General features: G+C 36.0%; 2 protein-coding genes across 5 annotated transcripts in view; one reads left to right on the forward strand and one right to left on the reverse strand.

The window, feature by feature from the left end:
- LOC124177643 (A disintegrin and metalloproteinase with thrombospondin motifs 9-like) overlaps window positions 1-25,019 on the forward strand; it is a 175,880-nt gene that overhangs the window by 72,885 nt on the left and 77,976 nt on the right. For 3 of the 4 annotated variants that reach the window (XM_046560229.1, XM_046560231.1, XM_046560230.1), the window contains 2 exons: window positions 16,650-16,775; window positions 19,252-19,409. In XM_046560229.1, the coding sequence (XP_046416185.1) occupies window positions 16,650-16,775; window positions 19,252-19,409 (284 nt within the window). Of the gene's footprint in view, window positions 1-16,649; window positions 16,776-19,251; window positions 19,410-24,028; window positions 24,093-25,019 lie in introns of those variants that run through there. The other variant, XM_046560232.1, reaches the window with a different exon arrangement.
- On the reverse strand, window positions 19,629-23,657 carry LOC124177644. Its single transcript, XM_046560234.1, has 4 exons — window positions 23,619-23,657; window positions 22,044-22,150; window positions 21,726-21,924; window positions 19,629-21,352 (listed from the first exon to the last, which is right to left on the reverse strand). The coding sequence occupies exons 1-4, from the start codon at window positions 23,625-23,627 to the stop codon at window positions 20,444-20,446; spliced, it is 1,224 nt and encodes a 407-aa protein (XP_046416190.1). The 5' UTR covers window positions 23,628-23,657; the 3' UTR covers window positions 19,629-20,443.

The raw sequence follows: 25,019 nt of genomic DNA on the forward strand, positions 1-25,019 counted from the left end.
AGAGGCATCCCTCCTCTTCTTCTAGCTGCTCAAACGAGTCCTTTTTTGCTGCGTTGGTCACCTGCCTCTGTTGAGACGATCAGAGCGCGCTGACCGTGTCGACTTTAAACGCGTTTAAAATATCGTAAACGTTCGAAATCCGTGAAACGCTTCGACAGATTTATTTCTACTTACATGTAGATTAAGAATCTGTAATAAAAAAAAAATTTGATTTTTTGAAAATTTCAAGGACAAAGTCTCCCTTAATAACTATTTTCATTTTTCATACAGTTCTGGGTACAAAATGATAATAATTCTGTAACTGTGACCGGAACATCGAGTGCATTTTACTGTTTTTTTTTTTTATTTCTTTTCCTTTTTATAAATATTGGTTAATTTTACCACATTTTCTTATAATCCGAAGAATACTCAAGTTTTTATTGTAACGATGTCCATCTTCCTATAATCTTCTAGCAGCCACATCAAATGAAATTCGTCTTATTGTTAGTCAACTTTGACCGTGTTTTTCTATTCAATATATTGTTACAAGTACAACTGTTTCATTTCCGCGAATTAGGCACGTGCCGAAGCGATAATCATATGAGCATATAATCATATTATGATTACAACCTAATCTTTAATCACGTTCAGAACTGTCTCCGATAGTTTGCGCGAAAGCGTATTCAAACATTCAGCAATTTCTCACGGAACAAGACGCTCTTCGTGCCCAAAGTATAAACTTTGCAGTTAAATATATATCAGCCGATATAGGTATGCTTGTATATAATGCCTAGGTATATAACGAAAACTAACAATATATTTAACAGCGAACACTTCCCAGTTCCAACGCTTTTTAGGTGCGAATTCCTTGTGGCCGTTCACGTAGCTTAATATTACAAAATTGCTATGAATTTGCGACAACGCATGTAAAAACATTTTTACTGTCATTATTACTTACACCCAAAAGCAATCGTTTCCAATTCTTAGTTTTTACATAATATAACGATGCGCAAGCTGGTTTTAAAAACCGTGTACAACGTTCAGCTCTTCCTGATTTTTCTGAGCCAGATAATTATTTAACGGTTTTAAGGAAAGATAAAGATTATGTGAGAAGAATTTTTTTTTCAATTCAAATGAGAAATGCTCGCTTATGAGAAATGGAAATCGAGTGTTAACGCGTAGGAGAAAATATGTATGGATTCTTGAAAAGTTACCGTAATTATCATATCCCGGAAGTTTTCGTTAAAAATATCAAATTTAGTGAAACTTGTACCGAAAGCTAATTCGCTGATAACATTGGTCGACACGAATTTTGAGTCTGGGTTCTAGATGTCAAATTTCGATTCATTTCACGTAACTAGTAAATGTAAAAATCGTTTCATGAGATGAAGTTTACTTTTGTAGAAACCAGAATGATATTTCGAATTTTAAGAAAAATTACCTATTTTCTCAAACATTTAAAACATAACATAAAAAATATCAGTTTCGCATTGAAATTTTTGAATAAAAGTGATATAAATGCGAAACTGATGTTTGTTTATTAGGAAAATAGGTGATTTTTGTAAACATTCAAAATATCGGTCTCGTTTCTACAAAAGAAAATTTTATCTAATAAAATTAATATTTATTTCTTATTAGTTACGTGGAAGAAGTCAAAATATTTGACATCTAGAACCCAGACTGAAAATTCGTGTTAACCGCTTATTTTAGTTATTATTCGATGTATAGAATCATAATTTATTTATTTAAACGAAAATACGAAAAAAAAATTTATTTTTTACCTTTCTAATCTAAGGAGGATAAAAGGAATGCGATAACTTTGAAAACATTATTCGACGAAGTATCTAAACAACGAATACAAAGATTATTATCACATTTAAAAAGTCTTGACACGCTAAGGAACTGGCAAATTTTTTCTCATATTTGGTACCCACGGAGTGAAATTTTTATTTAATATTTTTCGACAAAATAATTCTTAATTAAATGCAAAGCGGTTGATTATTTTTCAAATCATTTTCGCATCAACATATCACGCACGACTATCTATGTGACAAATGATTAGAGCAGGTATGCAAATTTGTAGGTAAATGCGGGTCGTTATCTATCTAGATGCATAATAAATAAGAAGAATCTACAAGCGTAGTCACGATCATGTAAGCCTGCAGGACAGAGTGAGACCATGAATGGAGTCGTATATTCGAGTCTTTCATTCAAGCACATGTACACGCATACCTCGAGAGGTTGTTCCATTGTGTGCCAACTCGTACAGCGACGCTACTCGCGATACTTTCTCCTTCTTCATTCATAAAAATACTCTCACGTGCAAACGAGAACTCCTGTGTGTACACAGCGTATATTTACGACTGTGCAAATTCGCGAATATCGCTCATGTAGCTCACTATTCTGGTTACACTTGTGCTCCTCGATGCGTATCCTTGTTGTTTGCTCTTAAGGCCATGCGGTATTCCTACCCTTACCGACCGAGCAAACTCACCCTTTTCCTCCATGCGTCAAATCGGAACGTGCCAAGATTTATTACAGTTTCTCGATGTCACGAACTTCACGTGTATTGGATTTGAAACTCAAACAGCGGTTATTCGTATCGAAAATTCCTCCACGAGGTTACGAACTTTTGAAAAAATATAACTCTCCTAAATTAAATCTGGATGTTCAAAACGCATTTATTGAAGTATTTGTAAATCATTCCGAACGAATCATTTTGACATACAAGTCATTGAGATTTAATTAAATGTCACGACAGAAATGACAAAGACTGCAGATACGGTTCTTTCAAAATCGAGACAGTCACAAAAAGTGTGCTAAAGTGTGGTTCGTGATTTACTTTGTAAAATTAGATTTCTCCACTTTCAATCCTGAAAAACATTCCTCTGCTTTGACTCGGAACTAACCGAAATTCTCTGAGTTTTATAGTGTTTCAATAACAACAATCACACACCTAAAAACCTGTTCTTCGAAGTCTTGGGAATCCCGCGAATCAAATTAATACCAAAGGTGGATGCAGAATAATTTTATTAGTTTGCTCCAAAAGAAAACAAATAATCATACACCGATAAAAATTCAGTACAACAGGTATCGTTAAAAAAACTATTTGAATATTGTTGGGACTACGAAAAACGAGGTATTGTCGATCCTTTTTTTGGTAATTGCAACGCAGAATCAGTTTGTTCGGTTTGCTCTGCTCTTTTAGTTAAATAAGGCTTTAACGTCAATTTATTGTTGCAAAAGCATTAAATTTTCGCAACAGTTACAATTGATCGTAATGAGAAAGAATAGTAACGGATACTAGACTTTCCGGTAACAGCTACAAAACTAATTTTCATTTTATACCTAGACCTATATTTTTCGATTGTGATAAAAAATGAAAACAGTTAAAGACTGAGCGGTAGCCGGAACTAAAAATTTCTCTCAGTGTATGTTATTTCTCTAGGATTCTAAATTCAGTCATTTTTAGAATATTCTCCGTGAATTTATTATTATCATTTGTCTCTCCTCGGATATATTTTTAATTGCTTAGAGCTTTTAAAAATCGCTTGGCGGTGAAGTAAAAAAGCCAGTTCTTCTCGTTTTACGTGGAAAGTTTCGGACACTATATATGCATCGACAAAGGTTATCCTCCATCCCATAGACGGTGAGAAAGAAATGCGAAGCGAATGACAATCCGCCACACGCCGTTTAACATTTCAATAAACCCCGGCTTCCGGTCTCTTGATAAATATGTACCTTGTACTACATAAACACGCGCACAGATATCGAATGAATTCGAATTAGAATCTCTATAGCGTGTAATTATGCCTCGGTATATGATAAAGCATTGATCTGCGCACTGCTCATAATGATATAAGCGTGCACTTTGAATGCACATGATAAATATCATCATCATGGATTGTTGCTTCTAACACGATGTACGGAATCATAATTAGAGACATTTATTCTCAACCCAGTTGATGACCCGAGTTGAGAGGATTGGTTGGCCTAAAACCGTTACGGTTTTCATTAACTTTACTAACTTTACTTCTTCAAAAGCACAAAAATAGGTAATATTCAAATTGTAAACCGAGTCTTAGATATCGATGCTTCGTTTCAAGTGGCTTCAAAATGCTTGAAAATTTATATGGTAAATTTTACGAATTATTTAGAACACGTTTCTTAGCGCACTGTCATCTTTCGGTATTTAATTTTACAATATCTTGTCGGCATTTATTACGATTAATAAATAGCAATATTGAATCGAAATTGCAGAAAATAATCTTCTGAATAAAATACAGTCATCGTAGAGTGAAAGCAAACGAAGCTAACAGATTCTTAAGAGTTTTAAAGTGATTTGAAGTGCCACATAATTGAAATCTGAACTTTTATTCTCTTATACTACCAGTATCTTGTATTACAGTATTATTGAAAGAGTTTCGTAGTTAATGAATGTGATAATGGTGCGTTGAGTATTTGTCAAATTATGTCGTAATAAAATGTAATAATAGTGTGGATTTTCATCTCATAATCTTTTCATTTCAACACTTATTTCTTACCCATAAAATCACAATCAAAAGGCAGAATATATTAATGAAAAAAAAAAAAAAAAATGTACGGTCATCGATTATGGAAACCAGTTATGTTGTTATAACTTCACCGTCGATACAACACTCTACCCAATAATCATATACTGTTTTGACCTTCCGATTCAAGGAAAGTAAAACACTCTCTCAATGTAATTAAATCAGTTCCATCAAATCGATTCACTGTGTCATTTTATCTCGTGCGAAGAATAAAACGAGGAGAGGAAAAAAAGTGGTAAAATTAATGAGTCACCTAGGTGTTTCACGCCGCTTGAAATGCCGTCCTATAAATTGAGAAAACTGCCTCGCCCTATCATCTAAGCGATTATATTCTACAGCGATGATTTGGCCGAATAGCTCGCTCAGGCATGCGGTTTGAAAAAAAGTCCAACTTTATTAGAAACATGAAAAACCAAGTGATGAGTAAGCGCTTAAAAATACATTAGCAAATTCTCAGACGCTGTGGGAGATACGGGGCGGATTTTAGCAGCGGTCGTTGGTCTGTAGCGAGTACCGGTGATCACTTCATGAATTGTAACTTTTGGCACGCTTCGACACGTGGCTTGGTTAAATTCGCATTATGGCTCTGGTCAGTGATCCCTCACGGTGATCACAGTCAAACTATTGTGCCGTATAAAAACGCTCGCGTAACTGCACGGCATCATTCACTTACAATTAGATGTTACTTACGATTGGACGTCTCAAACGATTACGTCACGGTGCTATATCGGTCGCGGAGACGACCTTCTGCGCCGTTCATTCGATTTCCATACAATTCAAACCGTAGTTTTATACTGCCGAAACCAATTCCTCGTTCAAATTTCAGACAATTTCGTTCAACGGTTGCTGAGATTTTCTCAATTTTCTATCCAAATACGCGTAATAAGGAATGGAAAAAAGCTAACTCCGGTTTCTCTCACCTGAAATTTGTTGTAGCTTGAATGCCCGAAACATCCTTAAATACTCTTCGAACAGTTCATTCATGCACAATTTGCGGATTGGAATCTTAGGCAAACAGGTAACCTAACCTAACGTAGGAATTGGACCGACAATGAGTTTCGCCGACGAAGTCGTAAATAGTGTAGCTGACTGATTCTCTCGACTGTCGATCATCCGTAGTCTCCTGTTTCTCTCGCTCTACTTGCTTCGCAAACGTTAAATCATTTCGATGCCGAACAAGGGCGGCGCTGCGCGTCTGCGGCCTTTTGATTCCTTCCTATTGTTCGTGTCTAACCGCCGGAACACTACCGAAATCATTATAACTATCGTACACCACATGACGTAATGAGGCAGAAAAAAAGAGGGACGAAAATCATCCTCCATTAGGAACGGTCTTATCGGCGAAATTGTTACACGGCGATTAACAAATTCGTCTCGGATGTTACAATCCTAATTGAGATTCCGATATTTACGGGTTTATCTCAAAACGATTGGTTTAAAATTCTAAGACTCCACATACGTAAGTGGAATATCACTGACGCTTCATTCATTAATCTCATTAGCGTTACATTAATTTTTAACTCAAACTCAAGATAAAACTTGACCGGCATCTCACTTTTTTTTTGTTTTTCCGTTCTTAGTTGCAACGTCAGATTTAACCGTCGAGGATAATTGATTCGTATTTAGGATGCCGATTATGAGATAATCAAATCATCTGGATCATTGCACAAGCATACGCGACTTCAATTTAGGTTACGTAATTCCGTGTAACGTAGCTCGACGGACCGGAAAAGTCAATCGAACGTAAAAGCAACAAAGTGGATTGCCGATAAACAGGATTAAGCATTCGCCACAGGCATCACCAACCGACATGAGAAATATCGCACACGAACTTATTGCAATTTAACTCTGGGAATGATCACTGCCAGAGAATAACTAGTTTTTCATCTTTGAAACGAATTTGAACGACAGCAATTGGAAGAATTTTTTGAATGCAGATTTATACCAGGAGTTCTGGACGTCTCTGCTTTCCAATTCGATATCTATATTTCAAAATAGTGGATCCGAAATGGTAAATCAACTATGTCAAGATAGGTTCGAATTTCATGAAAACTTTTATCTCGGGATTATCATAAAAGTCATACTGATTTTGATGAAGTAGATCTGCCATTTTTTATTCACTGTTTTGAATTTTTAAACTTTGCACTACATTAGAAATCAGTGACCTCGAAAAGCCGTTGATCAAAATTTTCATGACATCCTAACCGATTTCGACAAGGATGACACGTCATTTGGGATTTTGACATTGAAAAATATTTTCCGATGGCTATCGTTCGAACGCACGTGAAAGGCTTAAAAAACGAGAAAGAGGTGAATTTTGAAAGTTAATTTCACCCCCTAAACATGCAATTCACCGATATAAAAAAAAAATTTTGACGACTTTTTAATCACCTCCACAACACTTCAAAGGTAGTTAGAAATCGTCGATTTGAACAAAAGAACATCTTTAGCGAGTTCGAAGGACTGATGATCTAGATAAGATTATTGAAACACTTTCATTCATGCAAAGACGTGATGCAACATAGAAAACCATCCTGTTAACGTCTATAATCCCCATAGTGTATATATTACATAACATAGGTGTATAAATGATTCGTATAATTAATCCGCACGTGTCTCTCTCCACGGTTCCGGACAGTAAGTCTCCTCCACGCTCGGTTGGATCGTGATAAACTGCGCTAAGCGATGACGCTTCATTGTTTTAAAATTCATCACCAGTAATTCTTGGATAGTTGATAGCGTCCGGTTTCTAGGTACCTGTACCAACGTATCATCGTACGTAATACGTAGTTGTATAAATGTAGAATCGCACGTGTCCGGAGCGTATTTCTCATATTTTTGTTTCTTATTGTATAACGATGAGTTACTACGTGCACCCAACGTGTTAGACAACGACTCCTCGAATTGGACAAATACATAAATAGAGTAAAAAAATGCGTCAACGATTACAGAAATATGAAAGATGACCGCGAGTAACTAAACGCTAAAAAATCTTACGATTCGCGTATTCTCTGAGTGTCATTCTCGTATTTCCTGAGTCTACTCGGTGCTGGACATTTTTATTTTTTCTGTAGCCTTATTCCCCAGTTATCTGATATCAAAAGTTCCGAATTGAAACATTCGATTGTAGATTTGTACGATTCGCAACGATTCACCGGAAATTGGGAATGAAGACGTGGCGCTGTGTCATCTAGTGGCAAAAAATCGCATTACTCTAACTGCGTCGTATTTAATTTTAAAAGACCTCTTTCGTCGTCTTTTTTGCAGTACATTGATTCTATGTGTAAAAACTAAAGCCTCACAGCTTGCACTGAGTTGTATGTATTTTCGTATTCGCATAATTGACCAAAACAATCCGCTCATAGTCCCATTCTTGGTGCCATGTTGCTTAGCCACGCCCCCACGTTCGTTCCCAAATACAATTGACAAACGTTAATCTTCTCACTGACAGTTTAATTTAGGTAAATGACTGCTGCTGCAATAAATTCTTACACAATTCGTGAAAGAGTGTTTGACATTACCAGCCGAGTACTCAATTATACTACAATGCGCGTTGGAATACGATGGGTAGATTTATATTGTCGGATACTAATTTTCGCATAAGGAATTCTTCGGTCACGTAGACACAGGGTGTTTATTATTCGTTATACACCTATAATCAGCGGTAATGAAAAATGAACAGTTAATTATTTTATGTCTTGCTTTATTCTTTGCTATTTTTTATTTTTTATTTTTTATTCTCAGCGAGCGGTAATCACTTACCGTTAATTTACTAAATCCTTGACGTCGAAACAGTTTGATGATAATAAGAATATCGACATACAGTTCTAGCCACTCACGAACAATATTATTAATAAGCGGTCCCATTTTTGGAACACATTGTTATTTTTTGTTAGGCCTGCATTGCGCGGTGTATTAACTCACAACTTATTAATACGGTATGCAATCAGTTTTGTAAATAATCGGCGTATTTTGACACACAGTTTTTATTCTACCGTACACAAAACCGGAATCGTTCCTTGTGTTTCTTGTTCCCGGTATAATTGTTGCGTAACTATGCGCAACTTCCATTGCGTCTTGACCGAAGATCGGCGATCTTCTTTTCTTCGGTCGAATTTAAAATTTTTCATCGATATCTTTTTTCTTGATTTTATATAATCCGCAAATAGAGTTATTTTAAATATTAAACTTTGAAAACTTTGTTGATTTTCGAGCTTTCGGATCTTCAACTTTTACAGTCACAGTATTGAATATAAAATCTTCAAACACAGTCATTTTTTATCTATTGCTTATTAATATATTTCCTGAATAAAGTACTTCAGAATGCGTGATTCAAATTACACCTGTACCCATCAAACTCTGTGCAACAAAACGCAACCGCAGCTTGTTGCTGTTTTAATTCACTTGTAAATAACTAGGCGGTATTTAAAAATTTTAAAACCAATTAGCACGCTTCCGCTCAACAATGACCAATAAAAATTACGGCCTATCCACGGTAACGAAGCTGGCGATAAGCGGCCTGCGGTTGTATACCTTACAGCCGTGTAGAACACTCGACGGTGAATCTTGTCCGGTTATCTGGGGGATCAACCCTCTTGGCCATTACAGCACGTAATAAGTAAAATCACCCCGGGCCGAGGCCTCGTCCCTTGGGAACAGTTCGGAAGGAAAAATCCTAATGTAATAGGCATATGCGACGGCGGGCGTAAAGGTCGCGAATATGCCCAGTCACGAGCTCATTAAGGCTGAATCGGCCGTACCGTCAGAATCAAAAGTTAGGGAGGGATGAAAAAAAAAAAAAAAAAAAATTAAAAAAATCCCCAGAAACGTTATTTGTGCAACTTTATTAAACTATTGCGTTTCTATCACGTGATAGAAATGAATCTGGGTACGAGCTATGATATTAACCTTCAGCTGGCACATTGGGGTCGTTGGTGATCCCAACAAAAAATTACTTGCTGTAACGAAGCAATTTAAGGTTTTTACTTGATTTTTTTTTTGTTTTTTTGCTATTAACTTGAGTGTCTTGTACAAGATATAAATGATTTTTAATTTTAAGAATGTTAAAAATTTGATAAACTCCAGAAGAGTGAAAAGAATACGTTTTTTATAAAAACTTTAATAACTTTTTTAATTTTCGATACTGCGTGCTGAAAAATTAGATGGATATATTCAAGATATAGTACTTTTAAGAAAAATTCAGGTCCGTTATATCAGCCGAAAAAAAGTATTGATTTTGAAAAATGAAACCAAAAATTTTTGGTCAGAAGAATACTCATTTTTTTCAAAGACATGCGTTTGTTGATTAAAAAGAGGTTCTTTGACACGGAAATTGTTAGAAAAGCTTGTTTTAATAATAATTCACAATCATACATCCAGAGTGATGGAAAAATAAATAGACACAACTACACAATCAAAAAAAAAAAAAAACCCAATAGCTTAAAACACTAGATACTGACTTCGTCTGCTAATAAATTTTGAAAAACAGTCGAAATAATTTTGGAGCAAAACTCGCTTTCGTAACACAGTTGAACTTTCAAGTTACGAAAATTGCGATTAAAACCCTTAGGTCACGAACAACTCCAAGGTACCAGCTGAAGGTTGAAAATTTTAGGAAATATTTTCTAATAACATTGCGGTATAGTTGTAAAGCAGAGTTATAATTATTAAGAAACATTTGTTGTATCGTAATAAAAAAAAAAAAATCAATTTTCTTCCACTTTGAAGATAACCATTCGATAAAGTTTTTCTCAACGATTTACTAGAAATTTCTGTGGTGCGCGTAGATTAATTCAATAAATATTAGAATCGAAGCAAAAATACCAGAGTTCCATCATTTGGAAGAATCTGATTATAATGCCTTTTCATTGGAATTGTATGAGGCTGAAATTGATACAACGTTATTATAGTGATTCCGTTTCACAAAATTCTTTATTTTACAATTTTTTGCATGTCTGAGATGCAGTAAATTATAATAGGGCAAAACATATTCATATCTTCAGAACTTAATCACTTAAAAGTCACTATAAAATTGAAAAATAGTGACTTTTTTTCCCCAATGTTTCGTTACGCTAATGTTATCGACTTCAGCCTCATAAAATTTGCTCAGATTCATTTGTATCAAATACCAGAGATGTCGTTTCATTCGTTTTCAACGTGACTGGCAAGAATAACATGAATGACGATTTTTTAAATACTGATGGGATCTGAATCTGTACTTAGTATCTATATTAATTATGTAAGGGGTTATGTATCGGAACGTACATTGAGAGTCTGAATTATATGCATAAAGTTTCTGGAGGGTAACATCGATTTCACGCATAATGTAATAAAATTGTTTATAAGAGAATTCCAAATATGGAAGTCCACGTATCTCAGACGTGAAAAAGAGCTTAACAGCCCCATTCTATACACAATTCTGAACAAAAACACTTCAATTCATTTTCCTTTGACGTAGAAATTAAAAAGAAATGACTGATTCTACGAATCGCATTAGTAAATTCGTAGAAGTCATGTCATTGCTTCATTCCTGCATCAAATTAATACACTACCGCCGAGTAATGTAAAACGAATCTGCCGTCGATCTGCTTTATTGTACGTTTGAAAGCCATTGCAGTGAAGAAGCAACTGCTTTTCTCGAACTGCAACGCGAAATTTTCAACAAAGAAAAAGAACTCTCGAATAAACCTAACTTTAAGAATTAATTTCAATAGATTTAAACTTTTCCTGGCATACAAATCATATGTATAATAAACATAGAATACAAGCCGTAAATTGTAAACAAAGTTTTACGTACTTTAGTCGTACTGTTAGAATAAAGAATAATTAGTTTCTTCCACATTTAATCAAATGGTTTTACGCGGTAAGATAAAATATTTTTAAAAATCAATGGAAATTATTTTTCTTCTTCAAAATTAAAATGACAAATATGCCGGATTATAAAATAAATGTAGATTTAAGCATTACAGTACTGACGTTATTTTGTGTAGTATGTGTGACAAAACTATGGTATTTCTACTATAATTATAGTTTATAGTATGATTGCCAACGCAGCTTGTCACAGTAACCGTATATATTAGGTTTATTTTTTATACCACTAGCGTCGCTAGTGTTTCTTTAGCACCGAACTGACATTGGTCATGGTTGCAGGGTTGCCAAAGATCGATCAATCGATGATCTTGCAAAGTGATAGGTAGAAAGTTTTCGATTTAAACTTCCGCCTTAAACTCCCTTCACTGTCTTCGATGCATGTGGAACATCAGTGCCTCTTATTTTAGGCAGTTATTTGTTTACGCGGAGTTCGATCTCCTTGTGTATTTCCATGATATAGGTATATGCAGATAAGATTTATTTTGAGAGCGGAATGACCAACGGCCTAGTACAAAAGTTACTAGCGCCAAATACGCAGATTATATTTATTCCGAGAGCAGAATGAACAACTGCCTAATACAAAAGTTACTAGCGCCAAATACGCAGATAGCATTCATAGACTTATAAAGATAGACTGAGCGCTCCTATAAGAGGCACTGAGGCTTACATAGGTATAAAGGACAGAGATATGCCGGGAGTACTGCTCTCTCTTTTCAATCGGTTTCATAGCGGGAGACAAGGGCGCAGTGGAAGTGGAACAGCTATAGACATGGGCGCATAATTTCGCCTCATTCCCCTCTACCGCCACGATCCCCGCAAAAAATATCGTCAGAGAGAGAAAGGAGTACGCCCGGCATATTTCTGTCCTTTAAATGTTTGCTTCAAGCGGCTCATAAGAGCGCTCAGTCTATCTTTTATAAGTCTATGATAAAATTTATTCCGAGAGCAGAGTGAACAACGGCCTAATACAAAAGTTACTAGCGCCAAATACGTGGACCACGGTCTTACATACAGGTCTGGAAACTCGGTCAAAATTTCAATGGTGGGGTGTCCTCTTCTTGACGCACCGGCCGTTTCGCCTAGTGACCACGAGTGTCGCTGCTATCGAGGGATTCAGGCTGCGCGAGAGAGATGGAACCAGGTTGTTGACCGTCCATGGTTTTGAAACCTGTTTCCGTCTCTCTCGCACAGCCTGAATCCCTCGATGGCAGCGACACTCGTGGTCACTAGGCGAAACGGCCGGTGCTTCAATAAGAGAACACCCCCACCATTGAAATTTTGACCGAGTTTCCAGACCTGTATGTAAGACCCTGACGTAGACTATGGCCGTGTTCGTAAATTGACTGCCAGTACTAAAAATTTCCTAGGACAGAGACAGAGCTGTCCATGAACTCGGCAGCGCAAAAGAGATGAAAGATTGGTGACAGGACTGTCAGTCAATTTTCCAACACGGCCTATATTTATCCCGAGAGCAGAATGACCAACTGCGTAATACAAAAGTTACTAGGGCCAACATAGTTAGACATTAATAGTTAGATGTTCTTTATTTCAACATACTTTTTTCTCCTTTCTCAACTTTTGCTTCGGACGGTCCGGCCAATCCATTCTCAAGGGGCGGCTCTCTGGGGTCAGACTGTCTGCTCGTCTCCGTCCCGGCTGACCCTGACCGAGCATGCAGCCGCGATGATCGTTGAGCGCATTGCCTTGCGATAACCCCGTATTACGAGCCACCTAGCCGTACGTATAACAGCGTCTAGGCGCCTACCGCGTATCCACGTGCTACGTGGAACATCTCCATTTCACCGCATTCCTCGCGGAGCTCGTAAATTGGTTGTTTAGTCGCCTCGCATGCCGGGAAATTGCGCCAACTTTGCTGCAAATTAACACACTGCTGGGTAAAATGCTTCGATAGATCCATTTAAAATGAATAATGGAAAATGCGTTCAAAAACACAATTTAAATTGGTAAATGTAAATGGTTACTTCGAGCTAGAACATTTAAAATGTTAAATACAAAATACCATTTGCATTTTAAACGCCTATTTTAAATGAAACCATTTCAAATATTTTCTAGCAGTGTTACATGAGAAAAATCTATCGTGCAAAATGTCCAAATTTTTTCATGCTACATGGGGGTTTTTTCGTTAAATATAACTATGTAGATTAGGTTCAGCGGCACTTTTTCAACCTCCATTCCATCAATTTTTTCTTTCAACACTTTTTTTCCGAAGCATGCTGTTTTGTTCATTTAAATTTGGGACTTTAGAGCAAAACTTTCTGAAAATAGGTAATACGCCATAACTGGTGAACTAAATGATTGAAATATCCGTCGAAGGATGATCGGTCGCACTGCTTTAGCAGAGTACACATTGACGAGTGTCAGAAGATCGTTGAATACATACACGTAATACACGTCACTAATATGAGATTGAATGGATGAAAGAATATAAATAAATGACATGATGAAAAAAGGAGACGGTAGCGAAATGACAAGGTCATATTTCCAGACACCAGATTAACGAGCTCCTTACGTCTTCCGATCAAGATCTGTAATTTTTATAACTAGTCAGTTGTACCTTACATGGTTGTGCCCACTCCCACGCGATAAATTTGGAACTCGATATTTATTCTCGTCAATGGCAAAGAGTCAATTTTGAAACCTTGCTATATCGTCATAAATTCGTATACAAGGTGGCTTATATAAATAATTTTACCTGAACTGGGATTTAAGAATTTAAGTATCAACATTCGATCTGTTGAAAAAGAAATCATCGGCTATATCTTTTCCTTGGTTATTTTTCCTTTTCTCTTACCACAAAGCAGCATCTTTACAGATTTCAATCCCTTGGGATTTGAAGAAGGAACTTGTTTTCCGCTTAAATTTTTAGACATGTGTGCATTAAAAAATTTTCCAAAACGATACGTAAATCTGATGGATGCTTCAGGCACAAAATTCACAGATTATCAAATTAATTAAACAAATAAAGACTTTTCTGACACTAATTTATATGCATGCGTTTAAGTTATCGTGAAATTAACAAATTATTATACTTGATACTTACCCTGTGTACAAAGTAATTCATATGTTATTGCACAATCGATTAGTAAAAAATGGCGTAAGTTCCCTTGAACAAATAAATATAAGTAAGTGAAGCATTAACCGGTTGAAAAATAATAATGACAGATGCAGTCCTTCTAAAGCATAAATATAAAATACTTATGATCCGGGATAAAAAGCTTAAATCGATAAACCTTGACAACGCGATTATAAGGAAACCGTAAACTGCACTGAGGATTGTGATTAATGCAGTATTTTTTAACCAGAAAGAATAATGTCGTGAGTATAAGGCACCAAGAAAGAAAAAACTTCGGTAATATAAACCAATCAATATATTTCATCTTGATTAATATTGTTTGCTCAATCATTTTATTTAAACTGATCTGAAAGGAGGTGTATTATTAATCTCGAATAATTTCTCAAATAAGTTTGATGAGGCAGCTTCAGTAAATTGATCCTTAACGTTTGAACCATTATACCGTAGAATAAAAAGTAAAACAAAACTACGGATCGGTAATTAGAAATGATCGTCTCGTCTCGTCGTGCAAATGCAGCTGCTAATCCTTGCATTGAATAATAATCACTTTATTTTCTAGTCAGATGACACAAGCTCAGATGCACGGTTATATATAGCCATCTGACACAATCCGATTGTGCAAATATTGTCCGCGAACTAATTTGCGCAATCAGATAAAACTTTGAGTGAACTCCGGTTAAAAGGATTTATATAAAATTATTTCCTAGTTTTTAAGTTCACTCAATAATATCTGATCGCGTCCGACAAATTATAAAGAAATCGTACGATAATTTATTGAATTTTACACTGTGGTGAAACGTTTCAGAAGTGGTCAGATTTTTTTTTGTATGGGATACCATTATATTTACCGAGAAGAAACGGTGAAAGTTATTGTTAGCAGGCTAAATGACCGACTGCGCATGTGCAAAATAATTGAAAACCATTAGTCGACGGGATCGTATCCGCGGCAATATTTTCGTCTGCTAGGAAGAGGAGCCAACTCATTCGAAATGGGAGGAGATAACCAAACTCTGTTCCGTCAAGTGACGAATTGAAATCATGCTGTTACGTTATTAATGAGTCGTGGCAGTCTTCGGTCATCAATCAACCGGCAATAAAATTTTCCTTCCCGATTTACTGCATGGACCATTTGAGATTTGTTTAAGCCCAAAAAAAATCTCATCACCTACATAATCTCTACACAAGACAGCTTTTTTGACATTTCCAATTTGGGTTGGCTAGCCTGCATGCAAATCCGACGAAACTTGCGCATGCGCAATCGGACGCTCTTTCTGTTAAGCTTCAATGTTTTGTTGCGATATTTATTGATTCCAAAAATTTTCGCCCCTTCTTGTTTGCCTAACCTTTGTAGAAAAAATCGAGTTTTTCAGAAAATTTCCCAACTTCTTGAGCATTCCAAGTGTTATAAGTGTATAGGGGGATTCTACGTCTATGTCTCAGATTGGCTTCATAATTTTTTGTGTGAAAGTACATGACGAAAAACGCAATGGCAATTTTTTCAGAATTTTTCGACTCAGCGTATCTGAACTATGATTTAAAAACCTGAAACGTGAACCTCCACTTTCTAAGATCTGAAAAAATTCAGAAAAATCTTATGAAATATAACAAAATTTCCGACACCTATTAAAAGATGGAGATATCACAACTTCAAAAGATAAATAAGAGAAATAAAAAATCACTATTGTTCGATTGCATTTTTCACACAAGAACAAACACAAAAATGTTCATTCTTAATAATAATAATATTTTTTCTTTCATTTTACTTATTGATATTTCGAAGTTGTGAAATCTCTATGTTCTAATAGGTGTCAAAAATATTGTTGTACTTTAGAAAGTCGTGGCTTTTGTTTCAAGTTTTTAAACCATACTTCAGATACGCTGTGTCGAAAAATTCTGAAAAAATTGCGATCGCGTGTTTCCTCGTGTACTTTCATACAAAAGATTAATAGGATTGCCTCATACATAGAATTCACCGTGGCTATTGTTCACCTTGGCACAAAGTTTCCACGCATAATCGTAACGGCTAGACTAAACTGTCTACGGCAACGTCGTGGGTGTTTATCTGCATCTGTTTATCGCATACGTCAATCGTTTGTCGATTTGTTAGTACCAAGAGTATTCCTTCCTTGTTTCAGATGGCCAGCAATCAGTTGAGGGCATCGAAGGCTACGGACAACAATTTAAAAACCTAACTGCTGCGGTACACAATGTGGAGATGGTCGTACCGAAGAAGATTCATTGGAATATTTACGAAGACCCAGGTAATTTTCATCAGTCATTCAAGTTTTGGTTGTACTTCAAGTCTGAATGTCACCGCGTGTTTACCGAACAACAAAGTGAAATAAATAGGAATCGAAAACGCGAAAAAAATTATCATCATGTGAATATGCAAGTACCTATTGGTTTCGATTTATATCCATCGTTGACTCAAGCGAATTCATATTCCTTATCTGTTTATTGATAAAAGTTAGGCAATGTATCAAGTGAAACAGCTCGTTCCACCGTGGTGAATAAAATCGGTAGAGCTTCTCATAGTAAGAAGATGGCAAGGTTATCCAACCAGTATCTGGAAACATTCGACATTTTTCAGTTATACGTGTCATCGCCTTTGATGTACCAATAATTTCCATTTTCCATAACGTGGAATGACAGTCATAACCATTTTTTATTTATTTTTTTTTTTATACCAAACCTGGACCCATAAGGTACCAGTTCTACAACCATATTGACTTAATGAATACTGAGACTCGACGACGGCAAAAAACATTTTTGGAATTGTAATTGATGGTAGTTTGCACACTTAGGCCAATATCGTTCAACCATTTTTCACCTGAATAGAGTTTACCGTCCAAGAATTGTACAATTCATTCGCCGTTCTTCCGAACAGTTTCGTACACTTTCATGAGTCAATAATTTCTTTTTTTACGGCATTGCGAGCGCAATATTTGATGTCAATAAGGTGCAGGATATAGGTCGATCGCAGCAAGCATGTCTACCGCAATTGCTGCAATGACATTCTGATTTTTTTTCGCGGCAATTATTGAATAAATTATCCGCGACCCGGGGACCAGCATGCATCATTATTCTTGCGATAAATGAGTCACGTTGAGATTATTGAACCCGAAGAGACGCGAGCAAAAGAGAAATGGCTAATGAACCGAGACGACGAGATTCCTGAAGATTAATTATTGATTGTCGTCGGCAGTCGATGCCCGGTTATTATTTCGTCCTTTCTTTTTCATCCATGTCATTCTTTTTGTGTCCCAGTCTCGAGAAGCCGTTTAGCCGTGGCTGGAATTTCCGCTCGGCATTAGGGACCAATTGAAATAAAATTGCGACTGTCTTGCATTTAAATTCATTAGGCTATTCCCAGCCCTGTTTAACGTACGTTTGCAGTCGTTAACTGCATCACGAGTCGTCGACAATTCTCGGAGCTATGCGGTTAATAATTATTATTCTATTCACGGTACGGATCGCGAACGATCCTCTACTGGTTACTCATTCGTCTCGAAGCCAGACGATCACCGTCACTCCTCGATTTCTGCGGGCTTGTCATCTTTCTCCAGCACCAATATCCAGGCCTACACATGGTCGTTTGCTTTCTCACGAGATGAGTAAATAATATTTGACGAAATCTAGGATCGATGGGCCGTACCGGTTGAATTGAAACCCAGAAAAAGAGGAAAGACGGTTCAATGTATCTCCAAAAATCATACTTGTGCCAATGATGATGAACGCGATGAAAACAACGTATCTACTATGCGATAGAAATGATCTCTATCTGAGAATTCCGATGATACGAGCTATGATATCGACTGTAGGAGTAAAGGTTTCGTAATCAGAATCTTCAAAATGTTTAAACTCTGGTGTTTTTTAATCAGAGTCTAACGTTAATTGGCTTATTTTGCTCGGCAGAGAAATGTACAGAGATTGTCTGAAATTTCTTTTTACAGCTATCCTCGGAGTGGATATAAAAAGGATTTAAGTGAATGCGATACAACAGATTTTAAGCAACAATTACATTTGAGCATTACGGACTTCAACATAAAATTTTTCCAACGTTTCTCAGGAAATTTCTAGAGATCTGATCGGTGTTCAAAACGAGCTCAAAAACGTTAAAATTGGATCAGAAAAAACACCAACATGTAATCATTTTCAACCATCTGATTATAAAATCTTTTCTCGAATTGCTTATAGCTCAGCTTGTTAGTCGAACTGTCTAAGATTCATTTCTATCACAAAATAGAAACATCGTTTCGTTCTAAGAATTTTTTACCGGTATTTTTTTTTTTGTCTTTTCTTAACTTGTGATTCAGACAGTGTCATCTATTCATCCTTAATGAGACTATACCAATTACTGGCCAGTTCACACGACCCTTTTTTCACTTATCAATCATTTTTTCACCAAACTCGATCTTCGTGACTCATACATTTGAATCCAGACGATGCAAGACGCGATGGTATGATTATTTTTTTTTTTTTTTTGCTGCGGAAGGAATCATTTTTTGTTTATTTTTTTCTCTGAATGTTTTGACCGGAACAAAAGATGCAAATCAATCACTTAATCTACTTTGAGTAAATTAATCATTCGTCTTGATAGGGAAATACTGTGGAAATCGAAACACCAACGATGTTGTAAAAATAATTTTTCAACGAGAAATACTGCCTGAAAAATCAATTGTTTGTCTTATCCCTCCAATTCTTATCCGCAATTTTGTTTTGCGCATTTTATTGCAGAGGAAAGCAATACGGCGACCAGACACCATACTGGACATTTCAGACACTCAACAGCCGAAGTGTGGGATCCACATCCGCAGTACGAGTTCAAAGCATTTGGAAAAGACTTTCACCTTCTGCTGTCACAGGACACGAGTTTCATTTCGCCCGACATCACGGTGAGTAAAGCCAAAAATCAGCGAAAGTCATTCAGATTTCATTTTATACAAATGAAAACTATAAAACTGTTGCTCACAGATTTTTCTACAGCACTCTGAAAGTATTCATGGTAATATTTGGCCTCATCAAGATCCGAACCCCGAAGTAAAATATATTCGAGACTGAAGAATTTTAACACAATTGTTTACATAAATTAACGATATTTTTTATTTCTCTATTGATTTTCCTGAATTGCCTGCGTTTCATTTGGCTCTGTCAAAAGTTGGGATTCGTATAATATGCGGAATGACCCATGAATAATGGATCGGAGTATTTCACTCACGGTCAGAAACGTTTCTACGATTGAAATATGTTGTCGTACGTGCATATGCGGTATTTATTTGCTTGGTCTTCCGTATCCAGCCCTTTGCTTTTACATCACACATTGCATTTATCTTATATGAAATCTTCTCAGAAGTTTTTCGCACGCTTTACTTAGTGCATACCTCATTTCGTAATATCCAAAGTAACCAAAATGAACAAACAGTATGATCGTCATACTTTATACAACAAAACAAGAATCAATTCTGGTGTACGAAACTTGGCCTTCAGGTAACTAGAAACCGGTTTTCCATGAATTCCAGAAAAAAAGAAAACAAAAAAAAAATTGACTCTAGAAATACGTAACAGAAAATAAAATTACATATAATCGAAAATGAAAGAAAACGAAACTAAAGTTTTGCATCCCATGGATCCAGGGGAAATAAAGCATAAAAAACTTGACCCTAGAGATTTATAGTAAAAAATAGAAGTATAACTGAAAATCAAAGCAAGGGAAATCAAATTTTCTGTAAACTGTCGAAAACATAAAAGAAATAACTATTCCTGCGCCCGTAATTTTCTGTGAATTGAAAAATGAATTTTCGTATAGTTAAATTTGACAATAGCGATTAGATTGGCACCCATAAACAACCGAAATTGCAAATCCCAATATCTAATTGTAAATCATTTAGGTATCCTTTCTTCTTATGTTTTCCATCTCTTCGGTCTCATTTCACTCAAATCTCTGCCCCCACGGGCCCCTAATTTTTCTCATTCCATCTTCACGTCCATCGTCTAATCTCTGAGCAAGGTCTCGAGAGCCCCTGTTGCCCTTAGCGTCGAGTCTCCTTCCCGTTCTGACTTCCTTCAGACCCTTCTCCTCTTCGCTCCACACATACATCGAATCTCCAACCCAGAGTTTCATGTAGCCTATTTTCACCCTCATACCACTGGCCCTCGCTTCTGTTGCCCTCTTTGTTATCTCAATCTGGATCTCCTTCTCTCTTTTAGTCAAATCGTCATCGATGAATACCTTCCGCCCTTTCAGCACCGATTTACCATCCATAACTTTTCTCTTCGTCACCCAATCCCCAAGTTTCACCAGGAGCGCCCTATTTCGGCCTTCCTGGAACACCTGCACCTCTTTAATGTTGATTAGTTCCCCCGTCACTTCAGCTAAAAGTCTTTCTGCTAATCTGTCTGCGCGTCCTCCGACATCAACCTCCAGTCCTCTGATCATCACGTTATTTCTCCTCTCCCACTTCTCCTGGGCCTCCCAGTTTTTCTCTGCATCCAACATCGAACCTTCCAGTACTCCGCTTACTTTTATTTTATTGAACAATTCGTCCATCTGTCTGTCGACATATTTCATACCATCCTCTCGCTTTTTCTGCTCCATTATTTTCCAGTTTACGTGTTCCCTTTCCAATCGTACTATTGTCTCTTCCAGCTTCGATCTCTCCTGAGTCCACACTTTCTTAGTACTTTCTATCGCTAGCGTAAGCTTTTCCACCTCTTGCTTCACTTCACCTCTCCATTTCTCCTCCTCTATCCGCTTCTTCCTCATCTCGCCCATCAGTTCTTCTTTCAAATTCATCATCGTCTTCTTGATACAATCGGTGGCCGTTTCTCCTTCTTCTGTCTGTTTGAAAATGTGAAATTGAATTATTGTGTTACAATTGCATTAGATAATGGTACAACACTTATCAAGAAGTACTTATTTCTAAATCCTTGTAGAAATTTTGTTCTCATATTCTTTTCCCCAATTTCAACAATATTTTATTGAAAACATGTACCTGAATCAATTTTTAAGGAGTCTTTACAGCAAACACTCAAGAGTTTTAATATTGTCTAATCTTTAACATTGAATCATAATTCAACAAGATTTTGGCATGCAGTAAAAACTTTGCAAATAGTAAGCGAAGTCTCCTTCTTGCATGTAAAACTGCTACTATTCCTTTAAGATGTCACTAATCGTACAGCATTGACAAAAATCTATGTATCCATCTATGTACCTTTGCATTTGTACTTTCGTCAACAACCGGTTGCTGCGCTTTCTTCTTATTCCCTTCAGTTTTCTTTTCCTCTAGTGAGCTCTGTGTCAGATTACTCTTTTTAAGAATTCTTTCTTCCATCGCCTCGCTAGCCACATCTCGTTTTCTCTTACGAATCTCGCTCCCGGTATCCACTCTAGTATAGCGAGGTGGTAGAATGCTATTCAAATTCATACAATTAAAATAAATATGTTGATGAAACGTTGTCAAAGGTTTGCTCATACTCAAAAGAGAATATATAAGTTGAATCCTTCCGCATCGGTACTTATGATTTCTTACCAGGGCTCTGAGTGCGCTCTTACTCTTCTGTTCGACAGTGCTACTTCTGGTTTGCCTCTGTCCTGACACATGGTTTTTCCACCTGCGAAATCCATCGCTGCTTTCTTCTGTTCTAGCATGCGTTAAAGACATCATTTTTTAAATTTACCATTTAGTCGACAAAATATTGGATTGAGCAATATTCGTTTTCTTATATTGAATTTACGAGACTTGAACAATTGTTTGTCTATGCAATGACAAAATTACGATTCGATTGTTCATTGAATGAGAGTGTTTTTGTCAAATCAACAAGTCGACACCAATAAAATATTCCGGTGATATTACGAGAGACTTTTCTCAGTGAAAACTGTCGACTACACTGTGTAAAAATGAGATTTGTGTGGAAAGTTTATCAGCGACGTGAGCAAAGTGTAGGCGTAAATCAGCTGCTTGTGGTAATAAAGATTATTATTACCCACAACTATCGTTGTTCTAAATATGGAGCAAAAAAAAATAATATGGCTGATATTTATAACATTAATGTAATAATAAATATGTAGCGGAATGAACTTAATAATTTAAAGTTTATGTAACGAAAATGAAATCAGCACATTTGTTATTTGAATAATAACCAACTTTTTTCTGCGATCCCCAAAGGCTTCAATAATAAAAGTAACTGATTTTTTAAGTGCAAATGCAGTACGTTAACATACCAAATTTCAGCTCATTGAGTAAATAAATACTGCAAAGACCTATTGAAAAGTGTTAACATTTCAATGAGATATGATCTATAATCTTGTAATAATACTTGACTTATAATGTTTGCCAGCAATACAAAAACTTTGCATATGTAAGTTTTCCAACTGCGATTAATATCCGTTACAATTAACAGAACAAATCGGATAAAAGATTAAATTGTTAGGAAAAATATAGTAAAATCAGAGTGGTTGTGAAAATTGGATTTTGAACCTCCTAACTTTTTCAAATGTCCCAAAATGATTATACTACAACAAATATTAAACATGAATTCCAAGATGATATGAAAGAAGCTCGATGTTTGTGGATTCTTTCATCTTTCTTTTCTATTTTTTTTCACTTTTCAATATTATTGAAGTTCATGTAAATCATTATCACACCATTCCATCAGCATTATCATCACCAATATGTGATGTAAGAATCCAGTAAATCAACACGAATTGAGCATGTCAAAAACGGAATTAAAACAAATAAAATGGAATTCAAAAGAATTGGCACGCAGGTCTGTTGAATCTATTCGATTTGGTTTTATTGTGTTTATTATCGTGGCAATTTCGTTTTTGACTGACACAATTCATTTCATTTCGTTTTGGTTTACTGGGAATTCCCCGATATTTCCCCGAGGTTTCTGGAATGCAAAAAAATCCCTATACACTTTCCTTTTAAGTTTCAAAATCAAAATGGTTTCGAACAAGTCACGTACTCAACAGATCATGATTTCAATGGAACCTAACCTAACTTACTTCATTTGCCTAAAACCAAGATTTCCCCTGAAATAAAAGCGCCTCATAGCATTTGCAATGTCTCTCCAATATTCAAAAGTGGGCAAACCGATATCACTTTTTTCATTTATCACGGTTTCACTTTTTTATAGGTTAGGTTAACCTTACAATACTACTTATAGCACCGCCTCACCGGTAGAACCACAAACCGGTTGCCGAAAATCATCAACTTTTCCGATTCTACATGAACATTCTTCGAAATACCAACACTAAAAATTTTCAGACACTTTAGAAAGTTGTATAAATTTTCTACTATTCCAAATGAATAATGAACTCGAATGTTCAAATTCGACAAAACACCCAAGTACTTACCTGACTTCTTTTTGAGAGAGACACGTACTCTTCGCTCACGTTCGCGCAATGTTTGTATAATCTGCTGCTTCTTTTTTCCGTTGTGGTTATTATAGGTATGTTTGTATACTCTGTCTCACCACTCGGTGTTTAGTCTTGAACCATATTCGACGATGATAGAATGTCGCGAAATTCCCACGAGTCAAAAATACTTATTCAAGTCTTCATGCTTTAACTTTCGGTATACTCATTTTTAGTATTACGAAGTTTGTTACCTGATACTCACATTCTCCTCAAAAAAAAAAATTCCGATTTCCTTGTGATAAAAAAGGAAATAAACACTGATAAATAGAAACTCAAACAGCCCGTAATTATACGTAGTATATTCTCGAGAACCTGCTTGTGGACCTTTCATTTATTTCAACGAAACATTAACATCGGTTTTGAGTCTACACGTGAATTACTTTAGCATGCGTTGAGTCCCGTTGCATTTAGGAATTTGTCAGATTAGTGGATTCTCTCTAGTTTCTATATTGCGACGCCTCTTACGAAAAGTAGCATTTTTCAGATTTCTTAAGAAAACTATCATGTCTCGATTAGTGCAATAAGGATTTTCTGAAGATTTACGCGGTGTGCGCTAGTCGAAATGAAGATCAATTTGCATATGCAGAAGTACGTTTTTTTTGCGTCAAAATAAGCACACAATTATCCTCGAAATTGTGTCGTCGATGTAGATCTTGAAAAAATTACTGATTTTTTTTTAGAGTTTCTTTACAGATGTTTTAAATTTGTTCCAGATTTTTTATCAATACAAATATCAATTGGTCATATTATATTTATATCAAATAGTTCTTACCTAAACTATGCATAATCTTTCTACAAGAGCTTAACAACTATTGTATCGAATTACAGTTGACTGATTGTAAATCTATCTTTATGGATTTTCGTACCCAACAATAGTATACATTCTTACTAATCTGTCTCAAAACGTGATAGTTTTCGCGGTGAAAACCACACATGCTAGTTTTCCTAAGAAATCTGAATCGTGCTACTATTAGTAGTTTAGTAAGAGGCGTCGATATGAATATTAAAAAAAAAGAAACAAAACTAAAAAAAAAAAACGGTCATGTGCTGTCTTTTTATTTTGACCGTTGAAGCAATATCATAA

This window comes from Neodiprion fabricii, chromosome 3, assembly GCF_021155785.1.
Source record: "Neodiprion fabricii isolate iyNeoFabr1 chromosome 3, iyNeoFabr1.1, whole genome shotgun sequence".
In the NCBI taxonomy this organism is placed as follows: Eukaryota; Metazoa; Arthropoda; class Insecta; order Hymenoptera; family Diprionidae; genus Neodiprion; species Neodiprion fabricii.